The sequence below is a fragment of the Crocuta crocuta genome, unplaced genomic scaffold (assembly GCF_008692635.1).
Source record: "Crocuta crocuta isolate KB4526 unplaced genomic scaffold, BGI_CrCroc_1.0 scaffold99, whole genome shotgun sequence".
Classification (NCBI taxonomy): Eukaryota; Metazoa; Chordata; class Mammalia; order Carnivora; family Hyaenidae; genus Crocuta; species Crocuta crocuta.
The window spans coordinates 3498250-3523350 of NW_027551560.1; the positions used below are offsets into that span (position 1 = coordinate 3498250).

The following is a 25101-nucleotide window of genomic DNA, read 5'->3' on the forward strand; positions in this document are numbered from 1 at the left end:
CCCCGCCGCGCTTCAGGTAGGAGCTGCAGGCTCCCCGGAGTCCGTTGCCCGCCGAGGCCGGGCCTTGCCGGGTGTTGCCGGGGCGACGACCCGGCACCGGGTGTGCCCGCCCTCCCGCGCGACGACAGCTTTGCCCTTGCTTCCGCGCCCGGTGGGGCCGGGCCGGGCTGACCCGTGTAGGGCGGACGTGGGANCCACCCCGGGCCGGGCGAGTTGGACCCCGCGAGGCGCTCCCGCACTCGGTGCCCACCGTGCGAGGCTATGCGGGAGTCCAGGTCGGCCCAGAGAGCCCTGGGCAGGTGAGGGACCACCCTAACTTGATTAGTTGTCTCATGGGCTCCTGGGCTTCAGGAGGGGACTCCGAAGAGTGTCTTGGTCATTTGTGGCCATTGTGGAAAGTTGGACGCTCTGGAGTTGGTTCTGTTTGGGCCAGTGGTGGGGTGGCTTGTGGCTTTTCTTCTTAGATAGTGGGAAGGCAAACTCTTAGAGCCCTGGTAGGTGCTGGACTATTAGTAAATGAGCAGCAGTAGTGTTCATGTTAATATTTAATTGCATTAAGGTATTTTTTTTCCCAGTACCATCTTCAAACTCGGGTGAGGTCTGGCAGTTTAGTAAGACTTCTATCGAGTACTTGAGCCAACACACATGGATTGCAAATACTCTTGCCTTGAAAGCCACAGTCTCTTTTACACCAGTGTTAATTTTATAGGCATTATGGTCATGAAAGCTTCTGTGGAAGATGATGATTCAGGATGGGAGCTCAGTATACCAGAAAAGATGGAAAAAAGCAATACAAGCTGGGTGGACATCACCCAGGATTTCGAAGAAGCTTGTCGAGGTGAGTTTGAATTTTTGGATTAGAAGCTCAAAATCTGGGAAAAGGTGAAAAAAAAAATACACTCTTGATTGTGATTTGTAGATGAACTCATTAAATGTAAGGAAATCAACAGGTAAATGTGGTTTATCAAGTTTGTTAACCACACGTATTCATTCTCTACCTTCTGATTTTAACTTTCATTCAGAGCCCTCAGTGTTTGTTATTGCATGAAATACAGTTGTTGAAGCAATTTCTCCAATTTTTCTAGCCTTAAGTAACAGAGAGTACATGGCAATAATTTCAAACTGTGGAAACATGAATTGTATCGAGCTAAAGATGGTATTATTGTATGTTTGAGGTTTGTAGATGATCAAATCCCATCATTCCCTGTTTAAGAGCCTCCAGTGACTTCCTGTTCCTTGTGGAATAAAATCCATATTCTGTCCCCATGGCCTATATGGTCTGGTGCCTCCTTACCACTGACTTTGTTTTTGTACCACTGCGCCACTAGCCTCATTATGTTAGCCACAAGGTCCTTTTTATGTCATTAAGTACACCGAGGCACTTTCCCCTTGGACCTCTGCATATTTCCTTTTCTGTGCCTTAAACTCCTTCGCCTCCAGGTCTTCACATAGCCGGCTCCTTAAATGTTACCTCTCCAGTGAGGATTTCTCAAAACAACCAGTCTAAGCAGATTTAGCCCCGTTCTCTTCTATCCAACTCCACCTCAGTTGAATTACCTTATTTTATTTTTATCGTAATACTTAACCTACTGTCAGAAACTGTCATTTCCAGTTATTTCTTGTTTGTTATCAGCCTTCCCCACTGGAATGTAAGCTCTGTGAGTGCAGAGATCTTGATGTAGCCCTAGCACACAGAACATTTCCTGGTACATTGTAATAGTTTAATAAATGTGTAGGCATAAATGACTAGAGAAACGAGCATATTTGTGGTCTGAGGGGAAAGAGCCTTAAGGGGTGAGACTGAAAAGTGAAAGGAGCAAATGGTAGAGTGAGAGCTTGAATTTGAAAAGAGCATGAAATCAAGAACATGGTAGGGAAATTAACTTGTGGGGAAAGAATAAAGACATACTGAGACAGGAGGAACTGAGGTTAGGATTGGTGAAGAAACAGGTATATTTCTGAATGGATGGGAAGGAATGGTGGAGGGATGCACACCTGGACGGCTTCTGTTTTCTTACTGAATGAATTAAGGTGGAAAGAGAGAGCCAGCTGAGTATAAGCAAAATGATAAATCATGTGGCTGCCCATCCACTGTTTGAAATACGTGTCCAGTTAAAGTATGCATAAGTGAGATTGTGGAAAGAACATTACACTGGGACTAATTGGGGGACTGCTGTTAACCGTCTGTGCAAGGGTGAGAGAAAGAAGCGTTAGTTACGGTGTAATTATTGTGCCTAGAGATACGTGGATCATACCCATCATTTTGCACTGATTTTTTTTTTTTTTGAAATGATCTACATTAGAGGACTGTCATTCTGAACCTAAATGGGAAAGGTTTTATGAAGTTCATATGGCTTGAGTTGGGCCTTAAAGGAGTGGCCGAGTTATTACAAGTGGATGTGAGGGGATTATTCTAGACTGGAATGAATTACAGCCCGAGTTTGGTGAGAGTTTGAGGTTTGACGAAGAGTGAATAATCTTGCTGCTTCATGGAAGGAACCTTGAAGAGGCAACATGGTTTAATACTTGTTTAAGTGGGAATTGAGAGGGGGTAGTGTGTCATTTTGTTGCCAACCTCAAACCATTCTGTTAAATCTTCCATAATTAGCTCTTGCTTTGTCTCAAGAGTCACAGGTGTGAGGCATTCTTGACACTAAGAAGTTAATGTAGATATAGGACTAAAGGCTCTTGAGCTTGTGGTATTAATAATTTGTTTTTTCTTCTTGAAATAGTCAGATTCACAGTGTCTATTTATTTAATGTTTATTTATTTTTGAGGGAGGGAGTGTATGTGGGGAAGGGGCAGAGAGAGAGGAAGACACAGAATCCAAAGCAGGCTCCAGGCCCCAAGCTCCAGACTGCCAGCACAGAGCCCTCTGCAGGGCTTGAACCCACAAGCCTTGAGATCATGACCTGAGCATGACTGGATGCTCAACTGACTGAGCCACTCAGGTGCCCCTCGATTTATTTATTTCTTAATAGAGCATATTGGGGGAGAGGAGTGGAAGGGAGGGAGAGAGGGGGAGAATCTCAAGCAGGCTCTACGCACAGTGCGGAGCCTGACAGGGCTTTATTCCACAAACCCAGGATCAAGAATGGGACACTCAACTGAGCAACCCAGGTGCCCCCATGACATCAATTTAGTTTAGACTTCTGTTCTAGCAACATTCTGAAGACTAAACTTAAAACGAATATTCTTAATACCTGTTAACTGTTGCAGCGGCCTCTCTTCACAAAGTAACAGTATGATGGCATTTGGCTAGACTTTGGTGACTTATCTATTTATTTTGGTACTGAGAAAACAATCTACGTAGTGATCACAGTGTTTTTCATGCACATTTCTACTTGTTCTTTTAGTGGTCACCAAACTCCTCTGGATCAAATTGTAACTTTCATCACTTCTTTTATCAACCCTGTTAGGGAGATGGCATGCATTCCCTTCACATTTCCTGTATCTGACATTGAGGCCCTTGGCTATTTTCCCCCCGAAATTATTTTGAATATATGGTGCCATTACTGTTATTTTGCTTGATACATAACATTCATCTAAATAATACCTCTGAGCTTTGCTTCTCCAGGAAACTGGCTAATGCAAACCATCTCATTGCCTCCTATAAAAAGCTTTGGATCTTCATATTTCATTTGGTTGTCTAAAGTTGGGTGCTTTCTGAAGTACAAACAAACCCACAACTTAGAAATTTCGCTTAAACACAAAAGATCATAAAATGTACATTGCTCCTTCTTTCACCTACCAGATTCCCTTCTTCCACACACTCTGTAGATAGCCAACAACTTCTAGGATGATGACCCCATCAGGTGTCCAGAACCTAGAGGTAATCCATGGTCGGTTATCATTACTTCCATTCTTTTTGAGCTTTAGTCCAGAGGACGTGGGCCCATCCTATCATCTCATCTCCTTATGTCTTTGATGGCTTCATTCATTCCTCCTTTGTTTTTCTCACAGGCCCCATTGTTTAAGGCCTCTCTCCCATCTACTTTCTTCAACTCTTGCCCAGTACTTTTCAGAAAGCTCCTTTTATGGATTTCACCTCCCTGCTTCAAAACCTAGGATTCTTAAGCTTCTTATTTCTCTTCCTTTCTATATTCTCACTCAGAACATTTGTAGGTCCTAATATATAGTTTTAAGAATGAATGAATGAATATGTTAAAGTCATGTTTCTTCAAATAAGAGAGTATCTGGATCTCCTACTTCAGAAGTTTTAGAACCCCTGCATTACATTAAATGCTATCTTTTTGGGTGATTGCCTGAAACTAGCTTAATAATGAACACAAGATTGAGCACTGAAATTGTAGCAATACTGGATTATAATGTTATTATCCAATTGGCTTGCAGTATGCTTTTATAATCTTTTAAAAAAATTGTCAGTGAACTGATTGCTTAGCATTTAACAATTGTCTTAGAAAAAATATAGACTCCTCCCCTGCTGAATTCATAAACCCCAATTTGTGAATAATATTGTTCTAGGAATTTGCTGTTTCTTAGCACTTTATTCAAAGATAAAAAAGATGGATGGAAATTGTCTTGGTGAAAGATCTGGGCACCTTGTAAAATACTTTTTTTAAAGTGATTTGGTTTTGGAAGTGAAAGTTATGTTTTCCTTATTCCATCCTATCAAGAATGTTTTCAGTGGTAAGGCATGGGGGACTGGACAGCGCTGGTCAGTCACTGGTCAGTCAGAATTGTGGGTCACTTTAGATCAGCAGTTCTCCACCAGGGGCGATTTTGCCCCTCAAAGAACACTTGCCAGTGTCTTGCAACGTTTTTGGTTGTCACGGTGGGGGGTGGGCTGCTACTGGTGTCTAGTCGGTACGCACCAAGGATGCTGCACAGGGTAGACCCCACAAAGAAGTAATTATTTTGCACAAAATGTCTGTAGTGCTGCATAGTTCACTCTATTTAGATAACTTTCAAGAATGTTCAACTATCATTTACCCTTTCTGACCCTGGGTTCTTCAGGAAAGGAACATGTGGATACTGGATGTCTTAATACCTCTAACAACTAGCATTCACAGAGCAAATGGTGGGAAGAGAGTGGGACCATTGATACATTTTGAGGGCTCTTCTGCATTGTTGAATGCACCTTATCAGATTTTCTCCTTAATCAGGTGGGGACTGTGTATCCTCCTTTATGTTGGGAGTTTTGGTTAACAGAAGAGGTGTCCTCAGAAGTCACCACTTTCCCTCTTTGAGCTGGTTGTTCCAGAATTCATAATTCTAGATAGCATGCTTCTGTTGGTATTTTTTGATTCCTTGCACTCCCAATAGTTATATAGTTACTTCTATCCATATAGTTAGTTATAGCTATGCTATGAATGAGCAAATATTACCTATAGTGGATTCAAAGAGTAAAGCTCTTATTTTTCCTTCCTGCACAGTTCCGTTTTATATAAAAAACTTTTATTCAAAATCTTTGTAGTTCTCATTAATTCTCCCTTAGATTTCTTCACTTGTCTAAATCTCCTTAAGACAGTCATACACCTCAGACATCATATTGTTTTCATCTCTTTGGATAAATTTCTCCTTGAGCCTCTTACTGCTCCAGTCTGAAACTTTGTACATAGTGTGATCCTGAGATCATCAGCCTGGGGTTTCTTACTTTGATATAGAATAGACATCTTTATTCTCCTCCTGAGTAAAATGCATGGGAGATACAAGTTTTTGAGGCTCTGGGTGTCTGAAAATTTTTTTGTTTTATCCTCCCACTTTATTGATAATATAGTGTGTCTACATACCTTTAAAATTTTTGAGGGCATGACCCATTGATGTTTTTGTTCTGACGTTGCTGTTTAGTAGTTTAATGGCATTCTGATACCTGAGCTTTCCTATGTAACCTTTTAGAAACTTCTGTTTGACCTCTTATACAGACCTCTCACAGTGGCTTGCCTGGTTGATGACTCTGGGGTACTCTGACCTTGTCTGATCCTTCAGTTCTTAAAAACTTTCTTTAATTACTCTCTTTCTTCTTTATTTATTATTCCTATTATTATTATTGTATTTTGTATTCTCCTTAGAGTGTGTCTGTTTTTTGGATACTGAACCTTTCTTTGGGAGGTGCTTAGATCATGAGAGTGGAGTCCATGTGAATGGGTGTAGTCCCCTCTACTATTTGAGGTTACCATAGAGGGGCGCCTGGGTGGCTTAGTCGGTTAAGCATCCGACTTTCGCTTAGGTCATGATCCCGTGGTTTGTGGGTTCGAGCCCCGCGTCGGGCTCTGTGCTGACTGCCAGCTCAGAGCCTGGAGCCTGTTTCAGTCTGTGACTCCCTCTCTCTCTGAGGCTACCATAGAAAGATGGCCATCTAGCAAGTGGACCCTCACCAGATATTTGCTGGTGCCTTGGATCTTGGACTTCCCAGCCTCTTGAACTGTGAGAAATGAATGTTTGTTGTTTATAGCTGCCCATTTTATAGTATTTTTTGTTGTAGCAGCCTGAATGGACTGACTCTCATCTTCCAAACCTACTGATTGTTCCTTTTCTGCTGTAATGTTTTTAAGATTCCTTTTCTCTGAACAGTTCCTCCTCTCCATCTTCCCCCCACCTTTTTTTTTTTTTTTTAAGTAAAATGTCCTGGTTTTGTTTCAGTGTTGCGCTGTTTTATCTCTAAGGATAATAGTTCTTTTGACTTTTCTATCTACATAGTGTCTTGCTGCCAACTTGCCTTTTTTTTTTTTTAAGTTTGTTTCCTTTATAGCTTTCATATTTGTGGATTACTTCAGTTACCTAAGAATTCTTTGTTGTCTTAAGGGTGGGAGACCAAAAAGCCAATGGGAAGCCCTAAATTGTTGAGTGGGACTTACTGACGTGGATTATCACCATCTGGTGATCTGACTTGGCTTTTGTGTTGGAGAACCTCTGATATAAGCTCTTTCTTCTTGGAAAGATTTTATTTAGTAGAGAAAATTTGTCTAATCGCTTGCCTTGAAGTTGAAGCTGTGACTTGACTGACTGAGATTTAACAGATAATTGAGGGAAGAGATCTGGGGTTTTCACATTCTCACTTAATGCCCCCTCTTTCTAGTGCTGTATCCTGGCCTTCAGTAGCCTTATGTCCCTGGAAACATTTTCCCCCTCTTCACAGAAAGTCTTCAGTATTGGCGAGTGGAGGAGGGTAAGGGAGGGGCCTGTACATTAGGAGAGAGCTGGCTGCTCAGTTCCATGTTTCAGCCTCTGTTTATCTGTACTTTTAGAGGCAAATGGTAAGTCATGTTGGTTTCGCTAAGAAACTACTTGTCTTTTTGTTTCCAATTTGTATAATTGTACTATTTCTGCATCTGTTTCTCTTCTTTGGAGTGTATACCTTTCTTAAAACACACACACACAAACTTCCTTTGGTTGTTTTAATGAGATTCTTGGAGGCGATTAAAGGTAGTTGCATGTGTTCAGTTGGCCACCTTTACCCAGTGGTAAGCCTCAGTTGTTTTGTTTAAATATCATTATTACAGTGGTATTGGAATTTGGCTATATCATAGATTCAGTAGAGTATTCATAAGCGTCCTAGTTGGGAACTTAACCATCATTTATAATGTTATGAATAGAAATGTATTCAAAGATCTTTAACATCAGTTTACACATGATCTACTCATTTACAAGATGATAACATACATGTATTTGCCTTGTCACATAGGTGCATGTTTTTCTCCTGCAAGATAATGTTTCGTCAGAATGAGCATATGCTTCACCAGCTGCATACCCAAACTCCACCACAAGTTATGATTCATTGTTCATTTCCAAGGCAAAATGATGTCCTCAGTAAAATGTTAGGAAATTCTGTGACCCACAAAGTTGAGTTAAATTTTCTCTCACAACAAATCCATTCGTGCTTTATATGAGAGTAAGGATAAAAGAAAACGGCAGTTGTCAAGGTAGTCAAAAAAATTTGAATCATCAATTTTTCTCACATTTAATTTTTTCCTTTGCTTGGAGTGGTTTAAGCTATGTACCACTGCACCTACTTAAGGCCTTAACTTAAAAAGTAGAAGTAACTACTTTTTTTTTTTTTTTTAAATCATTGTGTTAACTTAGTTCAGTGGTTTGGTGTGTCTGTGATCCCTGGGATCATCAAGAACATTTTCCACAGTATGTGAGATCAAAACAAGTTCTGTGGTAGTACTAAGATGTTATCTTGCCTTTTTGACTCTTGTTCTCTTATTAGTACCATGGAATTTTCCAGAGACTACATGAAGTGTTATGATGTCATTGCTCTGACTGCTAATGATAAATGCAAAACATTATCGTTCTCACTAAATTTTTTGAGAACTGTGTAGTTGGATAAGACTCAAACTTCTCAGGTCTGTAGTGCTGTAGATCATGAATGATTCTGTGTCCAGTTGTTGATCATGCAGTAAAAGTGCTTGCACTCTGCTCTGTTCAGTAAATTTTCAAGTTTCCTGCCTACAGTTTACTGTGATCTGATTACTGGTGTTCTGCGGGACCATATGAGAGTCAGCTAGTTCAGCAGTTCATTTTACAGATAAGGAAACCAAGCACAGAGCGACTTGCTTTATGGTCTGTGGAGTGTTTTTAAGTTTGGTGAAGATATTTGGTACCTAAATCTACCATAAGTATTTATAAATTATTACTGCAATTCTCAAATTTTCTGATCCTGGAACTGCATTGTACTCTTAAAAATTACACCTTTACCCTCAAAGATTGTGTGTTAACATATATAGATACAGATGTTTACTATATTAAAATTTAAAACAGAAATTTTAAAAATAATTATCAATTGATTTAAAAACAGTTACAAACTCATTGCATGTTAACATATTTTTTGATGAAAAATAAAATTATTTTTCACAACAGAATAACTAGAGTTGTTTTATACTTTTGAAAAATCTCTTTAATGTCAGCATAATAGAGGGCATCTGAATTCCTTATCTGTGTCTGTATTTGTTGGAAGTATATGAGATAATCAGTCTGGCCTCACCTGATATATAGTTGAAAAACAGAGGAACCTTTTCAGATAATTGTGGATATTCTTCTTTGATATTACAGTACAACAAAACTTGACAACAGGTGGTAGTTTCTTAAAGATTAGTTGTGATATGGAATCTGAAGATCTCTATCAGGGGACTTTCCCTTCTCTCTGTTACATTAAAATCCATTGGTCTGCCTTGAACTTTGAATGGATCTTTTATCCATGCTTAATTTTGGAACACGTGTTTCCATTTGGAAAATATTGGTTCATTGATTTAAGCAGATCTTCTAAATACCGACATATAATACCGAGAAGCACATTTGTTAATATTACTACTATTATCAGAAAAGTCTTTTTTAATATTAGGAAGCTATCAGGTTCACAGTGGCAGATATGTTTCCCTAAATTTCAGGTTTTGCTTACAAGCTCGAATTTTATCATTGGCAGCACACAGTTTCAGTTGTTTTTCTTAAAGCAACAAACTCCTTTTCAAGAAAATGGCATGTTCTCAAATTTGAATAAGTATAGTTTGTCACTTGTTCTTTCAAGTAAAAATGGTGTTCCATTATAACTGTGCAAGTGCTTTGCCTTACAATAACATCTTACTTTGATATGCAGCAGATGTGTTTGTTTATACTTCCTGTTTTGTCAAATAGAATATTTAAAAGGTGTACTCAAAGATTGAGACTTGATCAGATAAATCCGGGCCAGCATGAGGATGAAGTTAGGCACCTAGAGTGGAAAACTTAAGAATTCACTACCTGATGGGCGCCTGGGTGGTTCAGTCAGTCCAACTCTTGATTTCGGCTCAGGTCATGATCTTATGGTTTGTGAGTTTGGGCCCCGCGTCGGGCTATGTGTTAACAGCATGGAGCTTGCTTAGGATTCTCTCTCTCTCCCTCTCTCTCTGCCTGCTCATGCTCTCCCTCCTTCTGTCTCAAAATAAATAAACTGAAAAAAAGAACTCACTACCTGAAAGTGAGAAGTGAGTGCCTGCTTAAATTTCACACAGATGATGCTTCACTTGCTACACCCTGGTTCAAGCCCTGAGATTAATAATTTTACTGCTTCATCAAGGACTTAAGTGAAATTTTAAAATTTTTTGTCATTTTTAACTGCAAGTGCATGGAGGTAAAGAATACACTAGCTTGGGGCCACTTGTCTTAATTTATGGCGAAGCTAATGCAGTGTAGCTCTCATTGCTTTTTTGTTTTTCCCTTTATGCCATTGTTTTTGCATCACCAGTGCAGATGTCAATATACTGAAAAAGACAATGTTTTAGTATTACTGTGAAAGTAATTTTAATATCACAGACACCTGCATTCCCAGACCATCTGTGAGAACGGCTGTTAAGTTCTGTCATGCTATATTGTAGTTCTTGATATGCTTCTCATTGATTTATCTGTTTTGGTACCTGGAACTGTTAAAAATGAATGTTATTTAACTTAAGATCACTAGGAGAGATACAATTCTGAAAACTGGGGCTTTGCATCTTACCCCAGATTTGACCATCAATATTTAAGTTACTTAAAATGTTACAGTAGTAGTTCTCCCCTTCCCTGCACATTGGAATTACCTGTAGTGGTTTAAAACCATTGCAGAGACCCCACCCCTAGAATTTAATTGGTTTAGGGTACTGCTTGGATGCTGGCATTTACCCAAGCTCCAGAGTTGATACCAATGTGTAGCCAACATTGAGAACTGCTTTATAGAGGATGAGTACTGTTTTGATTAGCTGTTTACTCAGGTGTTTTCTACATTTAAATAAAATGGAATTTTATTTATTTTTTTAATTTTTTTTAATCTTTATTTTTGGGAGAGTGCAAGCAGGGAAGGGGCAAAGAGAGAGGGACAGAGGATCCGAAGCAGGCTCTGCACTAACAGGCTGACAGTACGCACCCGATGTGGGGCTTGATTACTGACCCATGAGATCATGACTGGAGCTGATGTCAGACGCTCAACTGACTGAAGTGCCCCCAAGTAAAATGTAACTTTAAAAAGTAGCAGTGACACTTTGACACTGGGACAAAAAGAGGTTAGATTATGATCCCAAGTGGTTTAAGAAAATTAAAAAACAAGTCAGATCTACGAAAAAGCATACTTGGGTGAAATTTACTAGTGATATTTTACAGTGAGGTTGGTAATTCTGATTGGATTTTTGTGGCCTGTGGTGGGTTGCTTGCTAATTCTTAAAAGTTCAATTTATAAGGATTAAATATTCATTGTGTAGAAGGCATTATATTAGTAATTGAGTACAAATAATTTCTTAGAAAATGAAATTTAAAGTAATGCAAGCCCATTTTTCAAACAAAACTGTTTCATTTTTTTCTTAGAATCAAAAGTTATAAAGATGGTGTTATTCAAAGGTATTTTCTGTTTGTTTCTTTTAGAATTAAAGTTGGGAGAACTACTTCATGATAAGCTGTAAGTATTTGTGTTATATGAAATAGTGTAGTATAATATTCTGCTTTTTCTTGTGTGCAATAGTATTCCTTGAGGCCTGGGTAATATTACATTTCAAAGCTTTAAAAATAAAATGAATTATAAATCTATTTTTAACCTTGTGAGCTGTTTGGGGGCAGCTGACCTTAGTTATGATACAAAATAGTTGTACCCAGTAAAACTATGAATTTTGGTCATTTCTGTAAGAGTTAGATATACAGGATATGAAATTTCTTGAGGAAAAGGTACAGGTTAATGACCAAAGATGAATGATTTACTGGCTGGCTGGGAGAATCCCTGGAAAGGTTAAAAAAAGGAAGATGCTTGATTCTATTTATACTCCCATAGATAACCTCAGTTCCCACACTGTATGGCCAGGCTCAATTTCAAAGTTAGGAATGTGAAATGTTAAATTAGTTAATGGCCAACCAAGATTGGACATTTGGGGAGCGGGGGTAGACCCTAAAATTTAATTTTTCTCAAACGAGTGTGAATCAGAGTCATCAAGGGATTTTTAAAACATGCATTGCTGGGCCCAACCCCCAGAGTTCCTTTTTTAGGTCTGGTGTGAGACTTCGCAGAAGTTAAATTTCTAGCAGAGAAAGACAAATACCGTATGATTGCACATATAGGAGGATTAGGAGGAACTTAATGGAGGACCAAGGGGGAGAAGAATGGGGGAAATAGTGGGGGAGAGGGAGAGAGGCAAACCATGAAAGACTCTTGAATACTGAGAACAAACTGAGGACTGATGTGTGTGTGGGGGGAGGGGGGAGATGTGCATGGAGGAGGGCACTTGTGGGGATGAGCACTGGGTGTTATATGGAAACCAAGTTGACAATAAACTATTTGTAAAAAATTTAAAAAAATACCAAAGGTAAATAAATACATAAACAAACATTAAAAATGTTTTTAAAAAAAGAAATAAAAGGTATACAGATTGGAAAACAAAAAGAAAAGAAGTTAAATTTCTAACAATTTCCCAGGTGAGGGTGATGTGCTGATTCAGGGACCAACCACACTAAGAACCACTCAGGGTCATCGTTTTGGTGCTATAGGCAGTTCTGGGAAAGATATAATGAAGCCATACCAAAAACAAATGCAGGAAAGAGTGTGGCTCCTAAATGTAGACCAAGATTTGAGAGAACAGACCTGAGGAGGGACCAAGTATTTCCCCAAGGTTTTAGGCTTCACCCAGGAAACATGATTGCCAGCAGCATCCCCTGACCTCCTATTAACGTTATATTCTCGTAATTTTTCTCTTAGCTGTCTTGTATTTTCTTCCTATTGTACAATCTTCTAACATATATGTAACCTCTTTATTGTCTGTTTCCTTCCACTGGAATCTAGTCAGGCAAATTTGTTTTGCTCACTTGAACCTAGACCCCTGTCTAGCATATATTTGGTGCTCAGCATTTGTTGAATGAATGAAGAAATCCTAATTTAATGCTACTGTAGTTTCTATAGAGCTTTTACTAATTAGGCAAATACCTCACTGGTGTAGGGTTTTAGTTGTGCCATTAAAAACTTGTTTTTATTAGTTTTCTTGTAAGTAATGGATATTCTGTTTTAAACGAATTCAAATATCAGAAATGAGCAAAACCTTCCTGTTATACCGCCTCCACCCTGCACCCCACATGCTTACTCTTTGCCCAGAGATAATCACTATTATGAGATTGTTGCAGGTCCTTCTGGACCTATAAAATACATATATGAGTAAAATCTATAAAAATAATTGATTATAAATGCCTGTCTGTAGTATGTATTATTTTGAAAATTCCTTTCCCATTCAGTATATCTCGGAGATCTTTCCATGTTAGTATATAAGCTCTACCTTGTTCATTTTAACTGTTGCTTTGTATTTTACAAAGTGGCTCTACCATAATTTATTCTGCAGTATCCCTGTTGACAGACATTTAGATTGCATCATGGGAACATGAGATTGGTAACATGGGAAAATTGAAGACATTTAATTTATATAAAGTTCTTTATATACATGTGCAAATAATTTATAAGATGGAAGCCTAGAAATCAAATGACTGGATTTTAATAGGTTCACCCAAACTTTCCTAAATAAAAGTCTGTATTAACCTACACTCCCACCAACAGTATATGGCAGTAAACTAGGTATATTTTTTAAGCTTTCTGAACGGCCAAAGAAATTCCGCATTGTTTTGTTTTGCATTGCCTGATTGCATTTGATTTTGAGCAACTTTTTCCTTTTATTATAAATATAAATATTTTTTTCTTTTGTGAATTGTCGATTCATGTCCTTTGCCTCTTTTTCTTTGGACTACTTGCCTTATTGTATGAGTTAGTTGTATTCTGGATAACAACTTTTTAAAAATTACATATATTAAAAATTCTCCTACTAGATAATTATTATGTTTTAACTACAGTTTATTATCATTGCATATAAATTTCAACTTCTCCTTTTATAGTTCTGTAAATTATTTAAATCTTTTGTTTGCTTGTTTTAGGTTTAGAACTTAAATCTGCCTGGGTTTACTTTTCAAAATTGTGTGAATCAAAAGATTTCACTTTTTCCAGGTGGTTAGCCACTTTTCTCACTATTTATTGGTAAATCCACTATTTTTCATTATTTTGAAATTCTACCTTTATCATATAGAATTCCTACAGAAATGTGGATTTAGACTGTTTTCTGTTGATCTGTGTATTCTAGAATGTTTGTAATCATTATATCTTTTTAAAAATTTTTTTAAAATTTTATTTATTTTTGAGAGAGTGTGTGAACAGGGGAAGGTCAGAGAGAGAGGGAGATACAGAATCAAAACAGGCTGCAGGCTCTGAGCTAGCTGTCAGCACAGAGCCCAACATGGGGCTCGAACCCATGAACTGTGAGATCATGACCTGAGCCGAAGTCGGACACTTAACTGACTGAGCCACCCAGGCGCCCCTGTAATTATTATATCTTATAGTATCTTTGATATTTGGAGAATATTGTTTTTGTTGAAAGAATTCTTTTCCATTTTTGCATATTTTCTGTTTTGGCTTGGCAAGCTTCTTGAAAAATACTATTTGGGTTTTGATTAGCATAGATTAGAGTTGTTTTCAATAATATCATGCTCATCCTGTCAGATTATCTTGAAGCATTAAGAGATTTGAGGGATTGCAGGGAAGAGTCTGTCTCCTTAAAGCTGGTTTTGATGTCTTGTTGCTTTTCTGAGAGGAAATGATGTGTTATAACAAGGTAATGTCTTTATTTTCCTGGTAGTCTGATAGCTTAGACTAAGCAAAATGTGAAGTCAGTAGCTTGATCATCTATCAGACTTTTAAGCTTTTCTTGTTCCTGTCCCATTTTTTGAGGCATATCTGTTAATGATATACTCACTAACTAGTCCACAGTGTACCACAGCTATCTGTTTATATGGCTAATAAGCCAGACCCAAGGTAACACGACTCCTGGATTATTTTTCATTCTGTTATTGCCAGAACTTTGGGCATTGTAGATGGTAATGTACTACATTATTCCCATTATTCAAGATATAAAGAAAATAAATCTAAAAGTTACATTTGGTAATGATTACTTCAACACAACTTTCTAAATATTAAGTGGAGAAAATCACTTAAAGAAGGCAAAGTGAAATCCATTATAGATCAGTTGATCTTTTTTCCATTACTGTGCATCCTTTTTGAAGGAAGCACAAAAAATATCTTTTGTTTTCTTTTTGCCCACACAGTGTATGCAAAATAATTTGAGTGACCAATACATGGGAGAATTTTTATGTTAAAGGACGATTATTTAATTTTTTTAATTTTTTATTTTTTTGGAGAGAGAGTACGCATAAGCATAAACCAGAAATGGGCAGTGGGAGGGGAGGTGGCAGGGGAGGGGAGGAGAGAGAATACTAAGCAGGCTCCATGCCTAGTGCAGAGCCCAACAGCAGGGCTTGATCTTGCAACCCTGAGATTATGACCTGAGCCAGATATTTAACTGACTGAGCACTCAGATGCCTCAGAGGGAGATTATTTAACTGAAATAGAAGTGTTAGCAAATAGGGAAGATTAAATACATAGAACACTGTCTTTGTTTAAAGTACTATAATTATTATATCATTGAGGGAATCTGAGTAAACTTACTGGTTCAAAAACAATTTGTGGGGTCAATTTTTTTATTTGTAGATTTGGGCTTTTTGAAGCCATGTCTGCCATTGAAATGATGGATCCCAAGATGGATGCTGGCATGATTGGAAACCAAGTTAATCGAAAAGTTCTCAATTTTGAACAAGCTATCAAGGTAAATACCATTGTGCTTTTTGTGTTTTTATCATTTGTTATTTCACATGTTAAAACAGTGACCATCAAACTTGGCATATTAAAATATAATTTTTTAAAACTATCTCAGGTATATAAGCAAAAATTAGTTATAGCTTTAGTTATCTTTTTCTTTTGAAGTCTGTAAATTGTTCAAAGGTCTTTATTATAAGCTTGCTCTAAATTTGTGTGTGTTTACTAATTTTTTAAAGCATCTTAGTATATATTCAAATACCAGGATAGTTGGTTAAAGGATTAAGTTTTATGTATTAATATATTAAGCAGAATGCTTGTGGTTGTGTATTTGACATTCACTCTGTGATGATTGACTTAGAAATTCGTTCACAGTTGCCACAGAGTTTAATTTTGCAATTTTGCATATTTTATGAAGAAATATTTGCTAAATAAGTGGATATTTAAATAAAATTTACAAGTAGTATAATTAATCACCTTAAGGGAAGGGTTTAAAATTTTTTTTTTTATGTTTTTATTTTATTTTTGAAAGAGAGAGCACACATAGGGGAGGGGCAGAGAGAGAGACACACACAGAATCTGAAGCAGGCTCCAGGCTCTGAGCTGTCAGCACAGAGCCAGACACGGGGCTCAAACTCATGAACCATGAGATCATGACCTAGGCCAAAGTTGGATGCTTAACCTTCTGAGCCACCCAGGCACCCCAAGGGAAGGGTTTTTTAAAAATGTTTACTTTTCGGGGCGCCTGGGTGGCTTAGTCGGTTAAGCATCCGACTTTCGCTTAGGTCATGATCTCACGGTTCGTGGGTTCGAGCCCCGCGTCAGGCTCTGTGCTGACTGCCAGCTCAGAGCCTGGAGCCTATTTCAGAGTCTGTGTCTCCCTCTCTCTCTGACCCTCCCCTGTTCACGCTGTCTCTCTCTCCTAGAAATAAATAAAACATTAAAAAAAATTTAAAAAAATGTTTACTTTTCTCATTTTAAGTATTTCAATCCATTAAAATGATTCATATTTATTAATGCTTAAAACTAATATATGAACTGTTTTTTAAATACTTGTCTAACTTTTTGTTTCTTTACAAAGGCCTTTATTATATTTCAAATTAAGAGGCTTTGATTTTTTTGTATTGAAGATCTATTTAAGATATATTTCGAGAACACAGTTAATTTGGTATCTTATTTTTTTTTATCAGATGATGATACAGTTCTAAAATTGTTATTTTTTAAATATTTTGTTTTTGGAGGCCAGAATGCTACTAGACATAGAAACTATAAATTTATAAAAACTTCTGCTTATATGTCATATTTCTCCTCCTCTTTTAGGATGGCACCATTAAAATTAAAGACCTCACCTTACCTGAATTGATAGGGATAATGGATACTTGTTTTTGCTGTTTGGTAAGAGTTAAAATAACACTTGGTTAATCTAAAAACTGTGACTTCCTAGAAAGTTCCCTCTGGTTGGGAATTAGAGAAGTGAGGCAGGAAAACCACTGTGCAGTTTCTTGTAGTAATCTAGGGGAGGTGTAATGCTTGACTAGGTTAGTAGTAGTAAGGATGAACAAGAAGAGTTAAATGAGTGGCTAAGGACCTGGTTAGTTCTAAAATTGTGAATTCCTTACATAATGGATTTTTATTGACTCTACTGTGGAATTGATTGCTTTTGGATTCTATATAACGCAGCATTCTAATTTCATTAATCTCCAAATATATTGCAAACTGAATTATATGTAAGAATGCTTCCCTGAGATAGCTAATCATATTTATTGTGTATGATTCTTGAAAAACTGTAGTCAGTGGAAGTGAATTGTAATTCTTCTGTCTCTTCTTACCTTCCTTTTAGTCATCTTTGAAATCCTGTGGTTAATTATATATCTTATGGGGTCTGTGGCTCTCTAGTCCTTGACTGTTGGATCTGTTTAGACATTGCAGACCTTCTTTGTCATCTGAAACATACACATTCTTTTACTTCTTTATAGATAACCTGGTTAGAAGGCCATTCCTTGGCACAGACCGTATTCACGTGCCTTTACATTCATAATCCAGACTTTATAGAAGATCCTGCCATGAAAGCTTTTGCTCTGGGAATCCTGAAAATCTGTGACATTGCAAGGGAAAAAGTAAATAAAGCTGCTGTTTTTGAAGAGGTAAGATTTTGTAATATAAGAATTCCTGGGGTGCCTGGGTGGTTTAGTCAGTTAAGCGTCCAACTTCAGCTCGGGTCATGATCTTACAGTCCATGAGTTTGAGCCCCGCATTGGGCTCTGTGCTGGCAGCTGAGAGCCTGGAGCTTGCTTCACAGTCTGTGTCTTCTTCTCTCTCTACCCCTCCCCCACTCATGCTCTGTCTCTTCTCACTCTCAAAAATGAATAAATGTTAAAATTTAAAAAACAAAAAAGAATTCCTGAAGCTCATTGACCACTTTATTTATTGTGATGTATTTAAATGATTATATGATACATGTTTTTATTGGTATATGTAGTTAAAAACAGGTTTTAGAACTGATGCTATGCTATTTATAGATATGTTGGCTGAAATAATCCAGTTCTAAGAGAGAACTTTCATCTTAGTATGTTTCATCTGTCAGTACTATTCATTGAGTATCCATTATGTGCAGAGAGAATACTTTGCCCTGGATGTTATGTGGATTCACAAAGGCAATAGAAGACAGCCTCAAGTCTCTTAAAAATTATAACATAGAAGTGCTGTACTTTCAGTTTTTGGATAATAAGGAGCTAAGGAAAACAAATATATGAAAAATATTTTGGAGTATAAATATTTTCTTCCAGTTTATAAATAAGTACCTTGCCTTTAGGAAGTGTTTTAATAAAATTTTTAGACATGGAAAGGTTTTTTTCTCCTTATGAGAAATTTTAAGGGGAAATGCAATAGCATTTACAATTATTGGTAAGTAATTATTTTTTAATTCTTCCTTTTGTTGAAACTTATGTTTTCTTTTAACACTGTTACTAATACAAAAATAATATTTTATTTTATTTTATTTTATTTTTATTTATTTATTTTTTAATATTTTTATTTATTTCTAGGAGANAATAATTATATAGCTAATATAATTTTTCACATTTGAATATATGGCTTCTGATTTCTCTACAAAATACTGTCTACTTTTTATACACTTAGTGGTTATTTACCTACCTATTTTAATTGCTGTGGTTATCATGGAATGTCTTATCCATTTGAGTGAAAAATTTAAAAAGATTAAGTTAAAAAGAAGATACACACAAATTATTAAATACTTACATTCTCAATGAACGCCCAATAGGACATCAAAAATCCTAGCCCTAGGGCAGAGAAATGATTCATTTAACAAATAGTACTAGGACAGTTGATTAGCACCCTTGAGAATTGACTTATCATTTTATATCTGCCTTAATCTGTTGGGTTGCTATAAGAACAGAACTTTATTTCTCATATTTCTGGAGGCTAAGACGTCCACACAAAGCACCCGCAGCTTCGGTGTCTGGTGAGGGCCTGCCTTCTGGTTGCACTATGTTCTCACATGACAGAAGGTGTGAGGGAGATCTCTGGGATCTCTTTTATAAGGGCACTGGTCGTATTCACAGGGCTCTGTTCTCATGGCCTGATCATCTCCCAAAGGCCCCACCTCCAAATACCATCACATTGGGTGTTAGGACATAACAGGAATTTTGTAGGGGGACAAACATTCAGTCTGTAACAACATCAAAATAAATTGCAGATCGATGAACTATTTTAAGTGTAAAAATATTGCCAAAAAGTCAGAAAATAATTTCAAATTATCGGAAGTTATAGTAACAGCACAAAGAACACTCTATATCTCTTACCTTGATTCAGTTGCTATTAGTGAATTATTCCAATTCATTAACTAATGTAATTAATGAATTAGTTTTTCAATTTCTCTGTCACATATGGATGTACATGTTGATGTATGTATGTTTTTTCCTGAACTGTTGGAGACTAAGTTGCATACATTATGACCTTCTCCTCGCAAACACGTCTCAGTGTGCATCTCCTAAGAAAGAAGTACTTTCAAACAGCTATAGCATAGTTGTCAACCTCAGTGAATCTGTAATAACAGTCCACTCTCCATATTCTGTTCCTGTCAGGTGACCCAGCATTATCTTTAGCATTTTTACCCTGCAGTACGAGATCCAGTCTAGGATTATGTCTTGCATTTAGTTGCATATCTCTTTAGTCCTTTAATCCACAGCCTTTCTTTGTCTCCATACCGTTGATAATTTTGGAGAGCATAGGCCTGTCCCGATTTGCCTTTTTTCATGGAATGTTCCTCACTTGGGGTTTGTGTATTTTTCCTTATGATTGCATTTAGATTATGCAATCCTGGCTGGAATACAACAAAAGTGATACTGTGTCTTCCTTCTGGTGTCACAGCTGAGGCATACAGTGTCCATTTGCCCCCTGCAGTGGTGATGTTATTTTGTTCCAAGGTGTTTTCCGATTACTGTATGGTTAGTTTTTACCCTGGCATATAATAAGCAATCTGTAGGGAAACTCTTTAAGAACATGGAAATATCCTACTCATTAAAACCTTTCCAGGTGCTTGGGTCGCTCAGTCAGCTAAGTGGTCAACTTTGGCTTAGGTCATGATCTCATAGTTTGAATTCAAGCCCTGCTTCAGCCTCTGTGCTGACAGCNAAAAAAAAAAACCTTTCCCCAAGATTAAGCATCCATCAATGCTTGCTTGGATTAATCTTCACTGTAAAGTGATGATTTTCTAAGTCTAGCATGCCCTCCACATTTATTAGTAAGAGCTCAGGTTTCCAGTGTAAGCAAGTCTCATTCATTTTTATGGTATTGTAAATTCACACAACTGTTTTAAAGAGCAATTGGTAATATAAGTTAAAATATATATGACTTATCTCAGCAGTTTCACTTTTAGAAATTTATTCTACAAATAGATCTATGCTGTGCACAAAGACTTACGTACAGGGACATTAATTGTAGTTTCGTTTGTAGTAACTGAGGTCTAGAACTATCTTGATGTCCATCAATAGGAGACTTGTTAAGTGATGCTACCTTCATGCAGTTGAGTATTGTGCACCCTTTACAAAGGAGGAGGTAGGTTTACGTATACATGTAAGATTAGCTCTCCAAAATAAAGTAAAATAAGTAGGATGTAGAAAAGTATATAGGTTACTACCATTTTATTTTCTGTTTTTAAAATGGGAGGTAGTTAAATCTTCATAAAATAACTGGAGGCTTTTTTTTTTAAGTTTTTTATTTTGAGAGGAAGAGAGAGTGCAGGTGGGGAAGGGATAGAGAGAGAGAGAATCCCAAGTAGGCTCCACGCTGTCAGCAAGGAACCCAGTGTGGGGCTCAAACCCACAAACTGTGAGATCATGACCTGAACCAAAATCAAGAGTTGGATGCTTAACTGACTAAGCCACCTAGGTGCCCCTATTTTCATTTATTTTAAGACAAACTAAAACATTTTTTAAAAACTGAAAATAATTTTTTTGTAATGTAAGTAATTATTGAAATTCTGCATTTTATCTGGATGAAGGTCTTAAAAATAGGAGAAATCCTAAAAGAATAGGAAAAAGCTGATAAAAATTGTTTTAGAAAAATCTGGGTAACAAAAATAACAAAGTAACTCTTTATTAGACTCTCATTCAAATAAAGCATAACACTGAAGCCCAGATGAATAAATGGGCAGTAAAATAAACAACTCACTCTTGGAGGAAGGTAATAAATTTTCATTACATTTTTAAGATTGAGTCTTAATGTAATCCGAGAAATACAATTAAAATAAAAAATAACTGGATCATTTTTCCTCTAAATATATTTATAAATGAGACCAGTATTGGTAAGGATACAGTAAGTTGTCATTTTGGGTTTTATTATAGAGGGAGTAAGCATTAGCACAGGTGAAACTAGTTAATTCATCTCTGGAACTCAGCTTCAAATGATTAGAAACAGGGACACTTTATGCTCAATACTTTAATAAGTTTTCAATAGTGAAAGTTGGCATTAACCAGAATGCCACCATTAAGGTTATGCTCAAAGTAAATTATGGATAATTTATTACACATAATTTATTATACATAGTGATAGTGAAAACAGTGTTTAAAATCATGGGAGAGCATACACTTTTAAAGAGTTAGGAAAGCAGCACATAATATAAGCAACTATGTAAAATTAAAAGAAATCTGGGAAGAAATATAGATAAAATCTCCTGGGCTGGAGAGGCTATGTTTTTCTCTTTCCTTTTTTTTTTTTTTAAATGTTTGTTTATTTTGAGAGAGTGCCGGGGAGAGGCAGAGAAAGAGAGAATTCCAAGCAGAGTCCATTCTTAGCACAGAGCCTGAGGTGGGCTGTATCTCATGACCATGAGATCATGACCTAGAGACTGAAATCAAGAGTCAGATGCTTAACTGACTGAACCACCCAAGTGCCCCTATGTTTTCTTGTTTCTGTAAACTTTTCAGATTTGCCAGATAGGTTTGTCTTGTTTTTAACTTAGGAAAAGAATTGATTGCCTAGTGGAAGTTCTTAAGAGACCTAGTAATGAACAAGTAAGAATGAACTGTAATAAACCAGTCATTTGTTTGAGATGCTGCTTCTGAAGTTCTAGGTGCTGGTATGTTTTGCTCTCAAGATGTCTCTGCTTTGTTTTAACTCTTGAACTGGAGACATTTCTGTTACTTAAAGATATGTCTTTCTTAATATCCTTAGTATCCTTCCAGACACGTACAAAATGGCAACCATAGTTCCCCCATCGCACCACTGGTCCTCTTGCATTCTGCGTCTTGTAAAGTTGTATCTACAGGGTTATCTGATTGAACTCTTTCATTTTTACCTTTCAAGTGTCTTGAATCTGGGCACTGCTTTTCCTTCTCTTTCATTGTTCCTGCTTTAGTTTAAGCCTTTCTCAGCTTCAGGTTTAGATTCCTTTTGAGAGTGTCTGTACTCTTCCTTCTGGCCTAGCCTTTCCCTCTAGGCCACTTTCCACTTGACCACTAGTTACCCTCTTAAAAGCAGGTAATCTGGTCATGTCTGGTTTTGCTCTTTGAAAATTTTTCCTGCTGTGTGTGTTTTAATAAAAGTACAAGGGCACCTGGGTGGCTTAGTTGGTTAAGTGTCCGACTTTGGCTCAGGTCATAATCTCATGGTTCATGAATTCAAGCCCTGCATCAGATTCTGTGCTGACAGCTCAGACCCTGGAGTCCGCTTCAGTGTTTTCTCTCTCTCTCTCTCTCTCTCTCTGTTCTCTACTCTTCTCCTATTCATGTTCTCTCTCTCAAAAAAAAAAAAAAACCACATTAAAAATTAAAAAAAAAAATACTTGTACATATTATGCAAAATCAAGTACCCCACAGCATACATAATGAAAGATTATAGTTGTCTGTTTTTTCCTTACTCATTCCATAATAGTATTAAATTCTTTTTAGCTTTTTGCTGCTTTTTAATTTCCATGTTTCTGGATAATAGGCTTATATGCTAATTTTGGATAACAGTTTTAAGTGGTTATTTTTGAGAGAGTGAGAGAACACACACATGAGTGGGGAAGGGTAGAGAGAGTCGGGGACAGAGGATCCAAAGTGGGCTCTGGGCTGACAGCAGAGAGCCCAATGTGAGGGTCAAACTCAGAAACCCTGAGATCATGGCCTGAGCCGGAAGGAAGCTTGACTGATTGAGCCATGCAGACGCCCCTGGATATTAACAATTTTTAGCTGATATGCCAACACATTTTTAGCATATAACTAGCATTCACATATTATTTTCTCCTGTATCCCAAATAGGAATTCAGTGTTTGGTTAAACCATTATTCAACATGAACATTACTGTGATTGTATAAATACTCATGACAGATGAGCCAAAGTGGTGTAAGCGTATGTTTCCCTTTTCATACAAATTTTTGTTTTTCTTGAAGTGATAACTGCCTCTCGTTTTTGGTTTGCCTAGTTTTCTGTGTTTTTAGTTTTCTGGTTCTCCCCCTCCCATCATTAGGAAACAGATGATCTTACATTTTTGAAATTGTCCTCTTTAGCTCCTTTGTTCTCTAGCTTCAGGCTGGATCAGTTCCCTTCTAGGTCTGCTGCACAGCTGGGATTCCAGGTTTTTCTTCACCATTCTCCTGGGAATTTCATTTCCCTCTCTTTGTTAGATTTCTAGTTAGATTTATTCTTTTTCTGTATTACTTTGGTTGGTACAGCATTTCCAGTTTCACGGGGAGACTGAGAGGGAATTGTTCTTTGAGAACTTGCATGCCTGAAAATGTCTTCCTTACCCTCACACTTGATTGAAAATTTGGTTGTAATAGATTTCTTGGTTGGTAAGTAATTTTCCTCTGAATTTTGAAGGCCTTATTCCACTAACTCTTAATTTCAGTGTCGTCATCCTGATCCTTTATAGGTGACCCATGTTTTCTCTTTGGAACTTTTAGGAGTTTTCTTTCTAATGACTATACCTTAAACTTGGTCATTCCAACCCTTTATTTTATTTTATTTTTTTTCATTCCAACCCTTTATTGATCTCAGTTTGAAGCATCCTATTCTCACACTCCCTCCTCTGTTTCTGGGTTGCTTGCGTTCTGACTCCTGCAGTTCACCTCTACTTGGACTCCAGTTTATCATATTGCTTTTATTCCTCTCACTTCCCATTGTGTCCTTTTTTCTGATTTTAAATACCATCTTCTTTCCTTGCAGTAACTCCCTTGCCTACACTTTCAGCCCCCTTCCTCTCCTGCCTTATTGTACCTCAATTCTAGTTAAATCCAACCATCTGTCTACTGTGCCTTTACACTTGCACATCGCAGCGTAACTGGAGAAAAATGCATTCACACTGATTGGGCCTACTTTCAGGTCGTCACCACTAACTTCAAGTAGGCCATGAGTGCTCCTTAGCAGTCTTACATTTCCCTAGTTCGTTCACTCTTCCTCTCCACAGGCTTCCAATACTTTTACTCACTTGAAGCAAATCTACCTTCCTGCTGCACTAAATAAATGGAAGTAATCTTCTTACCTACCTGTGCATGTGCCCTTCTATCCAGATGAACCTTCTAAGGTTGATCCCTTCTGCTTGTGTATTAGATCCCGTACCCTGTCTTATATTCAAAAATAGTGCTCTAGCAATTCTGTCCTCTGTCCTTTGCATAGTGAATTTGCCCCTCTACTGGATCATTCCCATCAGCACGCAAACATGCCTTATCTTCCTCAGTCTTAAAAATGCCATTTTTTGGGGCGCCTGGGTGGCTTAGTCGGTTAAGTGTCCGACTTTCGCTTAGGTCATGATCTCGCGGTTCGTGGGTTCGAGCCCCGCGTCGGGCTCTGTGCTGACTGCCGGCTCAGAGCCTGGAGCCTGTTTCAGTCTGTGACTCCCTCTCTCTCTGACCCTCCCCTGCTCACGCTGTCTCTCTCTCTCTCCTAGAAATAAATAAAAAATATTAAAAAAAAAAAAAATGCCATTTTTTGGCATAACTTTAGCTTCTGCCTCATATCTCAGTTCTTTTCAGC

The 25101-nt window shown here is 37.5% G+C and overlaps 1 protein-coding gene across 2 annotated transcripts in view; it reads left to right on the forward strand.

Annotated features, from left to right (window-relative positions):
• The first annotated feature begins 7 nt into the window (after positions 1–7).
• NAA35 (N-alpha-acetyltransferase 35, NatC auxiliary subunit) overlaps positions 8–25101 on the forward strand; it is an 84719-nt gene continuing 59625 nt past the window's right edge. The window contains exons 1-6 of one of the 2 annotated variants that reach the window (XM_077749560.1): positions 8–16; positions 710–838; positions 11329–11362; positions 15524–15638; positions 16949–17023; positions 17605–17772. In XM_077749560.1, the coding sequence (XP_077605686.1) occupies positions 715–838; positions 11329–11362; positions 15524–15638; positions 16949–17023; positions 17605–17772 (516 nt within the window). In that variant the 5' untranslated portion in view covers positions 8–16; positions 710–714. Of the gene's footprint in view, positions 17–200; positions 300–709; positions 839–11328; positions 11363–15523; positions 15639–16948; positions 17024–17604; positions 17773–25101 lie in introns of those variants that run through there. The other variant, XM_077749559.1, reaches the window with a different exon arrangement.